Source organism: Bombina bombina, chromosome 6 (genome assembly GCF_027579735.1).
Source record: "Bombina bombina isolate aBomBom1 chromosome 6, aBomBom1.pri, whole genome shotgun sequence".
Taxonomy (NCBI): Eukaryota; Metazoa; Chordata; class Amphibia; order Anura; family Bombinatoridae; genus Bombina; species Bombina bombina.
This window is the reverse complement of record NC_069504.1, coordinates 1,036,981,337-1,037,000,148: the sequence shown is the minus strand read 5'-3', so window position 1 is coordinate 1,037,000,148 and position 18,812 is coordinate 1,036,981,337. Positions and strand designations below refer to the sequence as shown.

The following is an 18,812-nucleotide window of genomic DNA, read 5'->3' as shown; positions in this document are numbered from 1 at the left end:
GCTAATTCTCTTTTGCTGATATATACTTCCTACTTATGCTCATTGGCTGATAAGCACTTCATTCTATTGCTCAATGGCTGATAGGTGTTTCCTGATAATGCTTACTGGCTGATAGGCACATACTGTTAATGCTCATTGGCTGATAGGAACTTCTTACTAGTGCTCATTGGATCATAAGCACCTCATGCTCAATGGATGATAGTCACTTTCTGATAATGCTTACAGGCTGATAAGCACATAATGCTTATACTCATTGGCGGATAGGTAATCTCCCACTAATGCTTACTGATGGATAGGCACTTCCTGCTATTGAGCATTAGCAGGAAGTACCTATAAGCAAATAGAATGACTAGAAAGTGTACAGGTGTACTGGTATTTAAACAGCATTTACTTCATATTAATGTAGGCAGTACAGATGTTTCTCTTTCACATAAAAGGAGTACAATGCTGTGTGCAACAGGTCAAATGTGTTTTTTTTTCTTCCAAGAGATCTGACAAATGTTTTGGGTAATGGAAATAACTTCTCTTCCAACAATCAGGAGAATGTAGAGCATTGTTGTTTCTATGTATAGAGACCCACAGCTCCCTGATCTGAGCTTTGTGAAACTCACACTCACTAAACAACTATTTCTCCCTCCCCTAACTGACACATTTTTATAGAATTACTCCATATTACCAATCACCTGCCATTCATAAAATTACATTTGTAGACCTATATATGCCACTGTTTTCCTTGGCTGATAACTTCACATCTTTATTATTATTTTCATAACTTCAAGCTCCAGTGAATTTAAACACCATATCTACTAATATTCATCATAAATAGTAGAGTTAGAGAGTTTGTTCTTTCCTGTCTTCTGACTTTTGTTTTTTATTATATGTATTAAAGGGACATACTACCCATATGTTAAATCACTTGAAAGTGCTGCAAAAAAGAAAATGTATGCTTACCTGATAAATGTGTTTCTTTTTAGACACAATGAGTCCACGGATTTCATCCTTACTTGTGGGATTACGCCTCCTGGTCAGCAGGAGGAGGCAAAGAGCACCACAGCAGAGCTGTATATATAGCTCCTCCCTTCCCTCCCACTCCAGTCATTCGACCGAAGTTAGGAAGAAAAAGGAAAAGCCAAGGTGCAGAGGTGTCTGAAGTTTAACAAAAAATAATATTCTGTCTCATAGAACAGGGCGGGCCGTGGACTCATCGTGTCTAAAAAGAACCAAATTTATCAGGTAAGCATAAATTTTATTTTATTTTTAAAGACACGATGAGTCCACAGATTTCATCCCTACTTGTGGGATACAATACCAAAGCTATAGTACACGGATGAAAAGGGAGGGACAAGACAGGGAACCTAAATGGAAGGCACCACTGCTTGAAGAACCTTCCTCCCAAAAACAGCCTCAGCCGAGGTAAAAGTATAAAATTTGTAAAATTTAGAAAAAGTATGAAGAGAGGACCAAGTTGCCGCCTTGCAAATCTGTTCAACAGAAGCATCATTTTTGAATGCCCATGTGGAAGCAACAGCCCTAGTGGAATGAGCCGTAATTTTTCAGGAGGCTGCAGTCCAGCAGTCTCATATGCCAAACGGATGATACTCTTCAGCCAAAAAGAAAGAGAGGTTGCCGTAGCTTTCTGACCCTTACATTTACCCGAAAAAAATTACAAATAAAGAAGACGATTGACGAAAGTCCTTAGTCGCTTGTAAGTAAAACTTTAAAGCACAGACTACGTCCAAATTGTGTAGTAGGCGTTCCTTCTGAGAAGAAGGATTAGGACATAAGGAAGGAACAACAATCTCCTGATTAATGTTCTTGTCTGAAACAACTTTAGGAAGAAAACCAAGTTTAGTATGTAAAACTACCTTATCCGAATGAAAAATAAGGTAAGGGGAATTATATTGTAATGCCGAAAGCTCAGACACTATTTGAGCAGAAGAAATGGCAACAACAAACAAAACTTTCCAAGATAATATCTTAATATCTATGGAATGCATAGGTTCAAACGGAACCCCTTGAAGAACTTTAAGAACTAAATTCAAACTCCATGGAGGAGCAATTGGTCTAAACACAGGCCTGATTCTAATCAAAGCCTGACAAAAAGATTGAATATCTGGTACATCAAAATAGACAAGGCAGAGATCTGACCCTTTAGGGAACTTGCTGATAACCCCTTCTCCAATCCTTCTTGGAGATAAGACAAAATCCTGGGAATCCTAACTCTACTCCATAAGTAGCCCTTGGAATCACACCAATAAAGATATTTGCGCCATATCTTATGGTAAATCTTCCTAGTAACTGGCTTACGCGCCTGAATTAAGGTATCTATGACCGAATCAGAAAACCCTCGCTTGGATAGAATCAAGCGTTCAATCTCCAAGCAGTCAGCTTCAGAGAAGCTAGATTTAGGTGAAGAAAAGGCCCCTGAATGATAAGGTCCTTCCCTCAATGGGAGTTTCCAAGGTGGCAGGGATGACATGTCCACCCGATCGGCATACCAGATCCTGTGAGGCCACGCAGGAGCGATGAGCATCACTGATGCCTTCTCCTGTTTGATTCGGGCAATAACCTGGGGAAGAAGAGCAAATGAGGGAAATAGGTTTGCTTGGCTGAAGGACCAAGGAACTGCCAAGGCATCTATCTCTATCAGCTTGGCCTGGGGGTCCCTGGACCTGGATCCATATCTCGGGAGCTTGGCATTCTGACGAGATGCCATAAGATCCAACTCCGGACGACCCCATTTGAGAATCAGGTTGGAGAATATTTCCGGATGGAGTTCCCACTCTCCCGGATGAAATGTCTGCCTGCTCAGAAAATCTGCCTCCCAGTTGTCCACCCTGGGATGTGGATCGCCGACAAATGGCAAGAGTGGGCCTCCGCCCACTGGATTATCTTGGCTACTTCAGTCATCGCTAAGGAACTCCTTGTTCCTCCCTGATGATTGATGTAATTCACCATCGTGATGTTGTCTGACTGAAATCTGATGAACTGAGCTGCAGCCAACTGAGGACAGGCCTGAAGCGTATTGAAGATCGCCCTCACCTCTAGAATGTTGATGGGAATGAGAGACTCTACCTGAGTCCATACTCCCTGAGCATTTAAAGAACCCCAGACTGCTCCCCATCCTAAAAGGCTGGCATCCGTTGTCACAATCACCCATGAAGGTCTGCAAAAGCATGTCCCCTGGGATAGATGATCCGGAGACAACCACCATTGAAGAGAGTCCTACATCTCCTGATCTAGGGTTATTCGAGGAGACAAATCTGTATAATCTCCATTCCACTGCCTGAGCATGCTTAGCTGCAGAGGCCTGAGATGAAATCGAGCAAATGGTATGATGTCCATTGCCGCCACCATCAATTACCTCCATGGACTGAGCCACTGACGGCCGAGGAGTGGACTGAAGGGTTCGACATGTATTCAGAATCTTTGCCTTTCTGACCTCTGTCAGGAAAATTCTCATGGATATAGAGTCGATCAGAGTCCCCAGGAAGGGTACCCTTGTCTGCGGAATTAACAAACTCTTTTCCAGATTTACCTTCCAACCGTGAGTTCTCAGGAAGGATAGCACAATGTCTGTATGGGACCTTGTTAGCTGATAAGATTGCGCCTGGATAAGAATATTGTCTAGATAAGGCACCACCGCAATTCCCCCGCGGTCTTAGAACCGCCAGTAGAGACCCCAGAACTTTTGTGAAAATTCTGGGTGCTGTGGCCAGGCCAAAGGGGAGAGCCACGAATTGAAAATGTTTGTCAAGAAAGGCAAACCTCAGGAACTTGTGATGATCTCTGTGGATAGGCACATGAAGATATGCATCCTTTAGATCCACTGTCATCATAAATTGACCTTCCTGTATCAATGGAAGAATGGTACGAATAGTTTCCATCTTGAAAGAAGGAACTCTGAGAAACTTGTTTAGACTCTGGAGGTCTAAGGTATGTCTGAAAGTTCCCTCCTTTTTGGGAACTACAAATAGGTTTGAATAGAACCCCTGTCCCTGTTCCTGTATGGGAACAGGACAAATTACTCCCATGGAAGAGAGGTCTTTTACAAAATGTAAGAATGCCTCTCTTTTTATCTGGTCTGCAGATAATCTTGAAAGAAGAAATCTTCCTCGAGGGGATGAATTTCTGAACTCCAGTTTGTATCCCTTAGACACTATTTCTATAGCCCAGGGATCCTGAACATCTCGCACCCAAGCCTGAATGAAGAAGGAAAGTCTGCCCCCTATCAGATCCCGTCCCGGATTGGGGGCAAAGCCTTCATGCTGACTTGGAAACAGCAGCAGGTTTCTTGGATTGTTTATTCTTGTTCCACGACTGGGTGGGCCTCCAGGTAGTCTTGGATTGCGGATAGTTTCCTTCCTGTTTAGAGGAAGATGAGAAAGAGTTTCCCTTGAAATTTCGAAAGAATTGAAGATTACTTTGTCGACCTTTCTGCTTGGATCTCTTATCCTGAGGGAGTAGATGACCCTTGCCTCCCGTGATGTCAGAGATCATTTCCTTGAAGCCAGGTCCAAACAGGGTCTTACCCTTGTAAGGAATAGCCAGAAGCTTAGACTTGGATGACACGTCCGCAGACCAAGGTTTCAACCATAAGGCCCTGCGGGCTAGGATAGAAAAACCTGAAGTCTTAGCAGCTAATTTTGTAATCTGTAGAGAAGCATCAGTAATAAATGAATTAGCTAATTTAAGAGCCTTAATTCGATCCTGTATTTCTTCCAAGGAAGTCTCAGTGTTAAGAGACTCTGCAAGAGCATCTAACCAATAAGCTGCAGCACTAGTGACCGTGACAATACAAGCAGCCGGTTGCAATAGCAAACCCTGGTGAAGATAGATCTTTTTCAGCAGGCCCTCCAACTTTTTATCCATAGGATCTTTAAAAGCACAACTATCCTCAATAGGGATAGTAGTTCGTTTAGCCAAAGTGGAAATAGCTCCCTCCACCTTGGGTACCGACTGCCAAGATTCCCTGACAGCGTCAGCTATAGGGAACATCTTCTTGAAAATGGAAGAAGGAGAGTAAGGGAATACCGGGTCTCTCCCATTCCTTAGAAATAATCTCTGAAGTTTGCTTGGGAACTGGAAAAACATCAGAGGAAGAAGGAACTTCTAAATATCTGTCCAACTTACTCAACTTCTCAGGCGCGACCACTATTGAATCGCAGTTGTCCAGAGTCACTAAAACCTCCCAGTAACAGGCGGAGGTGTTCTAGTTTAAACCTGAAAGAAACCACCTCAGAATCAGTCAGAGGTAAGGAACTTCCTGAATCAGAAATTTCTCCTCTAGATCCTCCAACTCAGAACTCTGGGAGGGTACCAAGATTGTCATAGCATCAGAAACTTCATTGACCACATAGTTGTCCTTCCTTTTACGTTTGCCATGAAGAATAGGAAAGGCAGCTAACGCATCAGAAAGCGTAGAAGACATAACAGACGCTATGTCATTTAATGTGACTGCAGCAGAAACTTGTGGATAAGTACAGGGTACTGCTTGAGCGGGCATTAAGGGCTGTGACGCTTGGGGAGAAAGCTGCGGCATACTCTGCATCTCATCATTAGACTCCTGAGAAGCATCCGCATTAGACAAGTTTTTATCAGAAAAAATCTTTTCTCTATAGCTTAAAGCCCTCTCAATGCAAGAGGGACAAAAAGGAACAGGAGGTTCCACATTGACATTCAGACACATGGCACAAGCAACATTCTGGATATCTTCTAAATCCTTGATATTGAAGAGAAAAAACAGTATAATATATATATATATATATATATATATATATATATATATATATATATATATATATATATATATACTGTCCCTGCAAATTGTATTAGCTCCTAAAATTTGTAATCTACCACTCTCTTACAGTTTAGAAAAAAACAAGAGTGTGAAAGAACTAATAAAAAAGAAAGCTGGCACTTGAGTAAGGTTTGAAAAAGAACCGGATACTATGCCTTAAAGGGACACTGAACCCAAAAATTTTCTTTTGTGATTCAGATAGAGCATGCAAATTTAAGCAACTTTCTAATTTACTCCTATTATCAATTTTTTTTCGTTCTCTTGCTTTCTTTATTTGAAAAAGAAGGCATCTAAGCTATTTTTTAGGTTCAGAACCATGGAAAGCACATGTTTATTGGTGGGTGAATTTATCCACCAATCAGCAAGAACAACACAGTGTGTTCAACAAAAATGGGCCGGCATCTAAACTTACATTCTTGCATTTCAAATAAAGACACCAAGAGAATGAAGAGAATTTGATAATAGGAGTAAATTAGAAAGTTGCTTAAAATTGCATGCTCTATCTGAATCACGAAAGAAAAAATGTGGGTTCAGTGTCCCTTTAAGTTGAATTGCCTTTTAATAAAACAATTTACTGTATATAAACACATTAAAGGGACAGTCAACACCAGAATTTTTGTTGTTTAAAAAGATAGATAATCCCTTTATTACCCATTCCCCAGTTTTGCAAAACCAACACTGTTATATTAATACACTTTTTACTTCTGTGACTAACTTGTATCTAAGCATCTTCTGACCGCCCCTAATCACATGACTTTTAGTTATTATCTATTGACTTGCATTTTAGCCAATTAGTGCAGTGTCTGCCACTAGCCACGGGCGTGATCACAATGCTATCTATATGGCCTACAAGAACTAGCTCTCCCCTGCTGTGAAAAGTAAATAAAATAGAGGCGGCCTTCAAGGGATTAGAAATTATCATATGTGCCTTCCTAGGTTTAGCTTTCAACTAGAATACCAAGAGAACAAAGCAAAATTGTTGATAAAAGTAAATTGGAAAGTTGTTTAAAATTACATGCCCTATTTGAAAAATGAAAGTTTTTTTTGGACTTGACTGTCCCTTTAATAATGACTTTGACTTATAGGAAAAAAATGACTAACACCTCTGTGTCTCAACAGCTCCGCTGAGGCGCCTACCTGCCACCCGAATTTCAGACAACCCTTTCCAGCCTGAATACGATCGGGTCTCAGAAAAACTAGCAACCGCTTGCTTTATACAACCATGCGGTTCTAGCGTAACACCCAACTGATAACCTGAAGTCGGAAAAACTCCGGAACAGAAAAACAACTGCGTGGCTTCTTTATCCGACTGAAGCGCGCAAAGCTTAGCCCCGCCCTTCGTGGGCATCCAAACCTAATGCCGCTTCTCGGCCAAGTCATAATCGGAGAATTACATGCCTGTATAACGTTGCTATTAGCAAATATCAGTGTCTATATAACAATGCCGGATAGGGAAGCCCTCTAATAATGTTCCCTAAGAATAACCACAAGCGGAGCCCATTTCTGAATGTGTTTCGTAGAAGAGTCCGCTACTTAAAGAAACCATGTCTCCATTAAAAATAGCCCCAAGCGTGGCCCATGATAGATGCTGTCTGGCAAACCCAATAAATGCTGTCTGGCAAGGGAGCCCCCTACTTAAAGGGCCCATGTTCCCAAGAAATATAAGTATATTTAAGTGCAGAGTCCCTTCTGAGTTAGCATGTCCCAGAACAATAAAAAACTGCACTTACCTCTATGCTGTCCGACAGCAGGACAGCCTCAACAGGTTTAAGAGGTTCATTCCTCCTATGGCCCTGTGGACAAAGATAGGGCCATCACAAGAAGGGCAGCATCACAATATGGGAGGCGCAGTGAGAATTATGTCCCACCAGTTCCCATTGCTCTAAAGCCACCAATAGCTCTACTCTAGAGACTGACATGGACTACGGCTACACCATAGATAAAGCAGCACTCTCTGGCACTACTTATAAAAATAAAAAACTCTTGATTGAAGAATCTAATCTAACACCTCACTTCTTATCACTAACATAGGCAAAGAGAATGAATGGAGTGGGAGGGAAGGGAGGAGCTATATATACAGCTCTGCTGTGATGCTCTTTGCCTCCTCCTGCTGACCAGGAGGCGTAATTCCACAAGTAAGGATGAAATCCATGGACTCATTGTGTCTTTAAAAAGAAAAGCAAACTAGAAAATATCACTATAGCTACATGCATCTTATTTTGGATGCTTGTCCTGTGACTTACAATGAAGTGTGCATTTGGAATGTGTAGGCACAGCCACTTTATCTGCTCAGTTTAAGTTTACTCTAATTTTTTTATCTGGCAAATTTATTTTTTTACCCATTTGCCGGCCCCCTGTATCATGTGACAACCATCAGCCAATCACAGACTAGTATACATATACCCTGTGAACTTGTGCACATGCTCAGTAGGAGCTGGGGCCTCAGAAAGTTTGTATATAAAAAGACAGTGCACAATTTGTTAATTGAAGTAAATTGGAAAGTCTCCTAAAATTGCATGCTGTATCTGAATCATTAAAGTTTAATTTTGACTTTAGTGTCCTTTTAATCTTGTTTTAAATAAAGGGAAAACCTACATATATATCATAAATGGTTTTCTTTCTCACAGTTGAATGAAGGATGAATGTGATTTTATGTTTAATAGCATGTCCCTTTAACCAAAACATTATTTAGCAAACTGACTCTCAATGGCATTTTCTATTTTTCAAATTTTGCTTATAATGTTTTGTCATTTATCTATATACTTAATACACTCACACTTGTATACTGCTGAGTAAATGTATTACCACTTAAATAAATAAACAGACAAACAAACAAACATGGTTTACAATTACCATATCTAATTATGAGCTTTAAATGTACTTTTTGTATAGGGCTATCATAAATCTCCAGTCACAATAATTTGCAGCCTCATTTCATTTGTAATTATATTTTAGCTGATCCTAAATTGTAACAAATTATGTTTTTTTTTTGTCTGATTTGATGATATAAAAAGTCTCCATAAACCCATCACAATTTACCTAGTTTAGCTGCAAGGTCTCTAGATTAAAATCTGGTAACAATCTGTATTTCTGTGATAATTTGCTAACACAGCTGACAATGAAATGACCTATCCCTCACAAACCATGCACAGTAACTGCATGAAGTGTAGGTCAACCACTGCCCTCAAGCACCCCCAAAGGGCCAGGTTTTCATTGTAGCTGAACCAGCGCACAGGTGAAGTAATCAGCTGATCAGGAACCATGGTTACTTACCTGCTCGCACCGATCAGCTGATTATTTCACCTGTGCACTGGTTCATCTAGAATGAAAACCTGGTGTGTTGGGAGTACTTGAGGACCGCGGCTGAGAATCAATGGTGTAGGTGACATGTTTTCCGGCTTTTCTTGTGATGGTTTCCTGGTTCGAATCCAAATGATTATTTATATATATATATATATATATATATATACAGATGCAGAAAAAGTGGCATAAAGCAGCTAACCGGTGCACTGCAAGATAAAGTATTGCATGTAGGTAAACTTTCCAAATACACACTCGGCCTAAGTGTTATTAGTATCCGGAAAAACAGCAGGCAACACTGGGAATTCAATCAGAAAAAGCCTTTATTCCAATCCAGGGAAAAACATCTCTCACATTTGATAAAGGTCTAAGTGTAGACCGAAACGTTATGGGTTCAGGCCCTGCTGTTTTTCCCTGGATTGGAATAAAGGCTTTTTCTGATTGAATTCCCAGTGTTGCCTGCTGTTTTTCCGGATACTAATAACACTTAGGCCGAGTGTGTATTTGGAAAGTTTACCTATATATTTTATTTATTTACCTTTTTTTCATTTAACAATATAAAAAGTTAAACAAATTAAGGAAATACATTCTCAAAAAAACATATTATTGCACCCAAACATACACAATTAGGAAAATCCTATGAACTAGGAGGGGTACTCATTTTCAGTTCTGCTTGCATGCAAGACTTAAAGGGACAGTGTACTGTAACATTGGTTTCCCCTTAAAGTGTTCCCAGTGACTTGTTATACCAGCAGCAGAATATAAAATGCATGTAAAATCGCTTCTTTATGTTTATTTTTGTATATAAAATAGCCTCAATCCATTGTTCTCAAGAACTTGTCCATATAAATGGACCGAGTCTGCAGAAATAGCAGACCTCCTAATCTTATAAATCTCTCTGTACATTAAGGCCTCCTTTTTCTTAATTCATTTTCTGTTCACAATGGCCAGTACTAAGAGAGAGCAATTAAAAAGTCACTTGTTCTTACCTATCTCTTCCACCCCCACTGGGAACTTAATTGCTGTTTGCTGTCTCTTGTTTACATACATTTTTATAGAGAATAATAAAGTACTTATATTTTCAGTATAGGTGGTGGTTTCTGCAGGCAAAACAGCTATTTTAAATGACAATATATATTTAAATATATAAATGCCGTTTATAAATAATTTGATACTCTCCAACATGTAAAACAGATCATTGGGAACACTTTAAAAACGAGAAACATTGACAGAACAATGTCCCTTTAAGATTGAAATTGTCATAATTCCATATATTTGAGGGGGCATTACAGAAAGCCTTTCACCTATGAATATATAACTACTAGACACGGACAGAACACAGATACAAGACATGAGCAGAAAGTGGGAAGAATTGGTCACATACTTCATGAGAAGGCCAAGCCCTGCAGAGAGCCTGCACTGAGGAACTTGCTAGTGTCCACAAAAGACTGGTCTGATGAGGGAAGACAAAAGGGCAAATTAGTAACCTGCAAAAATGGCATCTTTTGAAATCTTTTAGTGTCAGAGGAATGCAATAGGTTGCATGACCCCAGGTCTGAAAGAGTTAATGTAGCATGTCTGTATCTGCTGACAGCTGCTATCCATACATTGTGCAATACCTGGGCTTTGGTAGTTTTATGCTTCATGCGCTGGCCTTGCAAATTAACATTTTAACCCTGCAATTGCTGTGTGTATTTAAATGATGTGATCTGCATCTGTTTATAAAGACTGTACACAACTGTCAATATGATACAAAATGACTAAGGAAATAATAAAACTTCAAATATCTAACTGAAACAATAAAATCCTATTCTACAGTATTATCAGATAAAAAAATGTGTAATTACACACAATGCTAGACTCACAGATTTAGTGTCTAACATATGAGGACCCCCAAGATGCCCGTGGACATAATCTGCACTGTGAATTAATGGTTTCTTGCAGGGGAATACAGGAACAGATCAATATACAAATGTATTCATGTTGTAACATTCAGACTGGTGCATTTCTTGGGCCCAATACTGCAATCACCAGACCTGACTGACTAGTTAATGTGTCTAAGAAGAGGAAAAAAATATGTATGGCACAAATGCTATTCTGTTGTATGACTCATTTTTACTGTGGAACTTTGAAGGAGAAAGTCAGCAAAGCACCATTGCTAAGTGTATCTGTGCTCTCACCTTGCAGACTGGTGCCATTTGAGCTGGTGCAGGTAGGAGGTGGAGATGCCTGGGGTCTGACCACTGGAGCAAATGCGCTCTTCTGTTTGACAGCTGAAACCATGTTAGCTGGAGAGAATGAAAAAATTCCAGAGGAGCTGCTGCAATTGGACGGAAGGCTGGTGGATGATGCCATAGTGGGACTAGATGGGACTACTGTGAAGCAAAGCAAATAGCATTTACACATGGGTCCTACTCATAACAAAAACAAAAGATGTGTCTGTATTAGCAATACCCAATGCAATGTAAACAATAACGCACAGACACCTAATTTCTGCTTTCACATCAGAGGAATGCATAAAAAAAAGAAAATAAAGAAGCATTCCAAAAGCAGCTATAAATCATATTTCTTAAATATTTGAAAAGAGGGACTAGATGTGCTAATGGGGGCTTATAAGGATTAAAGGGACATGATACCCAAATGTTGAAGTATTTGAAACTGATGCAGCATATCTGTAAAAAGATGACTTGAAAATATTACCTGAACATCCCAATGTTAAAAGGAATATATTTTACCTGAAATTTTCTAAGTATTCACACCTCACTGTAAAGAGACTTTAGCGGCCAATCGGGATGCTTGTCCCAGGACAATCTAGGGAGTGTGCATATGTCATGTACAGGCACAGACATGTTATTTTCCTATTCAGTTTAAGTAAGATCTATGCGATCTCATGAGATTTCAGTGATTTCTCATGAGATCACTGCAAAGGCAAAGCATCACCTCAGCAATGCTGATGCTGATTGGCTATTCTTTTTTGTTTTTTTCAACTTGCAGCTGGACAGCAGCTGGAGTATAGCTGTTACTAGAGCACTTACTCTGGTAAGCAGAATATTTTTTTTTTTACATAGAGATGCTCAGAGGATATTTTCTTGTCAGCTTTTTACATTTATACTGAATCACTTTCAAGTGATTTAGCATATGAGTATTATCTCCCTTTAAAGGGATAAAAGGTCAAAATTAAAATGATCATCAATGCATTTCAGTTTTAAATAGAAGCATTTTTGCAATATACTTCCATGAGCAAATATGTTTCTAATAAAAGTTATTACAGTTTTAGTGGCATACTCACATATGCTGTGTGTGACTAGAGGATAAGGATTCAAACCCCAAGCCTGCTCAGAGAGCAGGGGAGGGGGGGGGGGGTGTATTGCATGAATAAAGACTTAATTTGTGTCATACAAGCCACACATGCACATTTCAGTTTTGACCCTTCTATCCCCTGAATGTACATTTTAATTAGTAATATCACTTATTAAAAAATTGCATAATGATTAAAAATAAGTTGCTAAAGAATATACAGTATATATCAACACCTATAAGATGAATTATCAATAATGTTTTATATAGTTCACATCACTTATATCCTATTAAAACGTTTAACCAATACGTTAAAGGGCACATATATTGTGCCAGATTACGAGTGGAGCACAAAATTGCGCTTTCCCAAGCACAATATTTGCATTCCACTCAGTAATAATGATGCACGCAAATGGAAGTATTCTCTTACGGGAGCGCGCTTCCTTAGGCTCTAATGGGAGCCTTGTTCTCATACCGTGAGACAAGGCAGAGAACCTAGCACAGCAAAGGGGGTAAAGTTGTGCTGTGATTGGCAGCAAATTTTAAATATATAGATTTATGTGTTTATATGTGTATATACACATATTAAGTCCAACAACAGGAACACACCCTGCCAGCAATATACTGAAAAAAAGATGAAAATAAGCAAGCAAAAGGCAATGGGTAACAGTGGTAATCCATCTCACCCTATTGTGATTGGTTCTTTTTGTCCAATCCGGTAGAGTTAGAGGGCTGCTTGCTCACATAAATTTGTCAGTATAACACAGGGCATTGTTATGGTCATTGAGAAAGTCAGTCTTTATGATGAAACGCGTTTGACCGTTTTTTGCTGTCCGTTACTATGTGTGTGTCACTTTTTTTCATGAGATGGATTAAATGGAGTTCCTTTTACCACTGTTACCCATTGCCTTTTGCTTGCTTATTTTCATCTTTTTTTTCAGTATATTGCTGGCAGGGTGCGTTCCTGTTGTTGGACTGTGTTATTTCTGAGGCAGGGGTGGACTGCCTCTTCTGTTACGGCACCTGCTTACGCTGGGTTGTTGCCCTTTTTGCACTTGTGCTTCTCATCATTGGTTTGAACAGACTGTCTGGAGTTCGACCGCATGGGGGTGTGACAAGGTATTAATTTCAAGAAAAGTCCGGAGCCGCAGTAATAAAGTATGATATCTTTATTTATCCTTAAAACAGGTCTGGTAACAGCATTAGCACAAACATGCCCTTCAGTTGACTGATAAGCTTACGCGTTTCGGCATTATCGCCGTATTCATAGCTCTCAAAATCCCTTACAACTGTTGGGCCTAATAAAAGAATAAAAACCAACGGATTGGCTGATGGACATTAATTACTTAACTCTTTCATATACTGTGAATTTCAATACTACCTATTCACATAAACTATTACCATCTAATCTACCTGTGAATCTACTAAAGGACTTAACTGTTTTGCAAAGAAATATACAGAATCATAACTCATATATATATATAAATGTTGTCATAATATATACAATATTACCTAGTGATATTATAATACCATGTGATGGTTTTATCCAATATTGACAACAAGAATTCAATTTTAACTACCTATTTACCTCTTACTTCAATTTGGAAAGGGGAAACAGTGTATAGATAAATATTATATTATACACATTAGGCATATTGTATTCTGTATTACACCTATACTCCTAGACTGGACTTTTAGATATACAATTTACAATTTTATAGTTTTATATATTCATATTTTTCAATTCATACAGGGCAAAAATGTATCAATCAAAACCATTAAATACCAACATTAGAAATAAGTGTATTGGCAAAATAGGCCTATGCTATAAAATGCCTATGACTGAACATGAGTGGCCCTGAAATATTAAATGAATAAATAAAAAAAACATGAGTGAATAAACACTAAGTGGTATTCACAAAAGATGTATTGTCCCAGCCTCTTACCCTGCTTTCTCTTAGTACCAGTAATTTATAAGGTCATAGGCTGAGTTTAATCCAGTAGGATGTCTTGATTTCATTTGAAATATCCAAAAAATCTCTCTTCGTGCAAGTGCTGCCTTCCTATCTCCCCCCCCCTTCGGCCAGCCTTTACACTCTCTATTATGGTCCATTTAAAACTAGAATTGTTTTTGTTATGGACCAATTTGAAATGCTGGATAAGTGGGGTTGTTAGGGTACCAGCCTTGATATCAGACAGATGTTCTCTGATGCGCACTCTGGTCTCCCTTGTGGTCATCCCTACATACTGCAAACCGCAGGCCTCGCAGCCCGCCAGGTACACTGTGAATGTATTTCTACAATTCATGCATTCTCTGTGGTTGTAGTGTCTATGAGTGACTCTGCATGTGAAGCCTTCACCTGTCTGCAGATGTTCACATGCTTTGCATGTGATGTTACTACACCTGTAGACTCCTTTAAATCTCAACCAAGAGCTTGTGTCCTCTCTTTGTACATCTTTGAGTAGTGTGGGGGCCAAGATATTTCCCACAGAGACCCCTCTTCTAAAAGAGCATCTACATCCCCTACCTACAATATCTGATAAAGCCTCATCAGCCGCCAGCATTTTGAAGTGTTTTCTCACTATCTGACAAATTTTATTGTACTGTGTGCTGTAGTCAGTAACAAAAAAGATGTCTCCACTCTTTTTAATCTTCGGTTTACTTTTCTCCAATAGTGTCTCCCTGTTAGAACAAAGAACTTCTTTTCTAACTCTGTTAATTACATGTGGTTTATAACCTCTTTTTGAAAGTCGTTCAGACAATAGATCTGCATGTTTTTCATATTGATCATTATTGCTGCAATTCCGTTTAAGTCTGGTGAACTGGCCTTTAGCCACAGACCTGAACACCTGTTTGGGATGACTGCTCCTGGCATGGAGGAGCGTATTGCCCGATATTGGCTTTCTGTAGACTTCAGTTTCAACTCCGACATTGGGGATCCCAATCAAAGTGAGATCCAAGACATGGAGACATCTTTTTTGTTACTGACTACAGCACACAGTACAATAAAATTTGTCAGATAGTGAGAAAACACTTCAAAATGCTGGCGTCTGATGAGGCTTTATCAGATATTGTAGGTAGGGGATGTAGATGCTCTTTTAGAAGAGGGGTCTCTGTGGGAAATATCTTGGCCCCCACACTACTCAAAGATGTACAAAGAGAGGACACAAGCTCTTGGTTGAGATTTAAAGGAGTCTACAGGTGTAGTAACATCACATGCAAAGCATGTGAACATCTGCAGACAGGTGAAGGCTTCACATGCAGAGTCACTCATAGACACTACAACCACAGAGAATGCATGAATTGTAGAAATACATTCACAGTGTACCTGGCGGGCTGCGAGGCCTGCGGTTTGCAGTATGTAGGTATGACCACAAGGGAGACCAGAGTGCGCATCAGAGAACATCTGTCTGATATCAAGGCTGGTACCCTAACAACCCCACTTGTCCAGCATTTCAAATTGGTCCATAACAAAAACAATTCTAGTTTTAAATGGACCATAATAGAGAGTGTAAAGGCTGTCCGAAGGGGGGGGGGGGATAGGAAGGCAGCACTTGCACGAAGAGAGATTTTTTGGATATTTCAAATGAAATCAAGACATCCTACTGGATTAAACTCAGCCTATGACCTTATAAATTACTGGTACTAAGAGAAAGCAGGGTAAGAGGCTGGGACAATACATCTTTTGTGAATACCACTTAGTGTTTATTCACTCATGTTTTTTTTATTTATTCATTTAATATTTCAGGGCCACGCATGTTCAGTCATAGGCATTTTATAGCATAGGCCTATTTTGCCAATACACTTATTTCTAATGTTGATATTTAATGGTTTTGATTGATACATTTTTGCCCTGTATGAATTGAAAAATATGAATATATAAAACTATAAAATTGTAAATTGTATATCTAAAAGTCCAGTCTAGGAGTATAGGTGTAATACAGAATACAATATGCCTAATGTGTATAATATAATATTTATCTATACACTGTTTCCCCTTTCCAAATTGAAGTAAGAGGTAAATAGGTAGTTAAAATTGAATTCTTGTTGTCAATATTGGATAAAACCATTACATGGTATTATAATATCACTAGGTAATATTGTATATATTATGACAACATTTATATATATATATATGAGTTATGTTTCTGTATATTTCTTTGCAAAACAGTTAAGTCCTTTAGTAGATTCACAGGTAGATTAGATGGTAATAGTTTATGTGAATAGGTAGTATTGAAATTCACAGTATATGAAAGAGTTAAGTAATTAATGTCCATCAGCCAATCCCGTGGTTTTTATTCTTTTATTAGGCCCAACAGTTGTAAGGGATTTTGAGAGCTATGAATACGGCGATAATGCCGAAAATGCGTAAGCTTATCAGTCAACTGAAGGGCATGTTTGTGCTAATGCTGTTACCAGACCTGTTTTAAGGATAAATAAAGATATCATACTTTATTACTGCGGCTCCGGACTTTTCTTGAAATTATTGCATTGAGCCGATCACCGGAATTGCAGTCTAATCGTTCCCAGCACCTGTGGAATTACCTGCCTGGATGTGTATGAGGTAACCGAAAGGGGGTCTCAGAGACCGGCAACGGAGGATCGGGAATTCCTTGCCCCCCATACAAGTCGGCACCTGACAGTGACGTCATATTTGAGTGCAGAGAGGAGTGTGAATCAGACGGCGTCCAGGGAAGCGGGCTTGTAGAGCTAGGAGGCTCCGAGCAGAGCGCACGGACTTACGGCCACCGGAGGGATCCAGTCACTCACATGGCACTTCTTACACTGTTCACCGTGTCAGGTTTATAAGCCGTGAAGATTGGGGGTAAGGGTATGTGTGTATGTACATCCACCGAGACTACCTATTTGACATTCCACACAAGACATAATTGTATAAGACTCTTTTTCCCTTGATTGGGGATAGTTTGGCTTTATGTGACAAGGTATTGCAGCGTGAAGATCAGTACGCTGTGCGTGTCACTACGGTATAGAGGAATATCGTCTGAGCGCTGCCCTGGAGGTCGTTTGTTTGTTTATACACATATTAACACATTAACACATAAATATATATGTATATAAGCATATACATATATATTTATAGGAATAGCTACTGCAATGTAAAGGCACTTTTCAGTGCCTTTTTTTTTCTAACACCCCACAGCCGTTAACTTTAACCTCTTAAAACTGCTTTGTGTAGTTATTATTTTTTTTAAAAAAAATTATTAAAAAAATTGGGGGGCAATTGGGGGACATTTTTTTTTAACAAGAGATCTGATCACTAATTGCTACAGTCACTTGTAAGGCTGATTATTTATCGTGCGCCTGTAAACGCGTGAATTTGCCCATTTACGAGCTCACAATAAATTAGGACTCCACTTGTAATCTAGCCCATTATAAGGTAATTATTCTCATTGTTATAAAATGACAAGCTGACAAGTTCCTGTTAGTCATTATTAATATCTTTACCACTAATATGGCGCCACTGACTAGTGTTTTGTGTTTGAAACTTGAAATTACATAAATTATAGTGGGTTATCCCATGTGCTGTCACACCATATATTAAAGAAAAAGTCAAATAAAGCTCAAGATATCAATAACAAAAAAAAATAAACACACATATACACATTCATACACACATATACAGTGCACACATGCACATACATACAGATATAGATACACAGTACACATAAATAGATACACAAACACATGCATACATACATACACAAACCCATACATACATACATACACACATACTGTACATACACCAACATACACACACACACATACATACACATATACATAGATACACAAACACATGCATACATATATACACACATAAATACATAAAGCCATACATACATACATACATACATACATACATACATACGCATACTTACACAAACACATACATATGTATGCATAAATACATACACACACATACACACACATACATACACACATATATGCACACATACTTATAAACACAGATAAATACTGTACATAAAGCCATACATACATACGCATACTTACACAAACACATACATATGTATGCATAAATACATACACACACATACACACACATACATACACACATATATGCACACATACTTATAAACACAGATAAATACTGTACATAAAGCCATACATACATACGCATACTTACACAAACACATACATATGTATGCATAAATACATACACACACATACACACACACATACATACACACATATATGCACACATACTTATAAACACAGATAAATACTGTACATAAAGCCATACATATATACGCATACTTATACAAACACATACATAGGTACGCATACATACATACACACACACACACACATACACACACACACACACACTTATATACACACACATACATACATATATACACACACACACTATCTATT

General features: G+C 38.8%; 1 protein-coding gene across 2 annotated transcripts in view; it reads right to left on the bottom strand.

Moving 5' to 3' along the window:
- Positions 1 to 18,812, bottom strand: part of EBF1 (EBF transcription factor 1) — a 511,782-nt gene that overhangs the window by 7,865 nt on the left and 485,105 nt on the right. For both annotated transcript variants that reach the window (XM_053718780.1, XM_053718781.1), the window contains exons 15-16: positions 11,281 to 11,475; positions 10,485 to 10,553 (exon numbers count right to left, since the gene is read on the bottom strand). In XM_053718780.1, the coding sequence (XP_053574755.1) occupies positions 10,486 to 10,553; positions 11,281 to 11,475 (263 nt within the window). In that variant the 3' untranslated portion in view covers position 10,485. The remainder of the gene's footprint in view (positions 1 to 10,484; positions 10,554 to 11,280; positions 11,476 to 18,812) is intronic.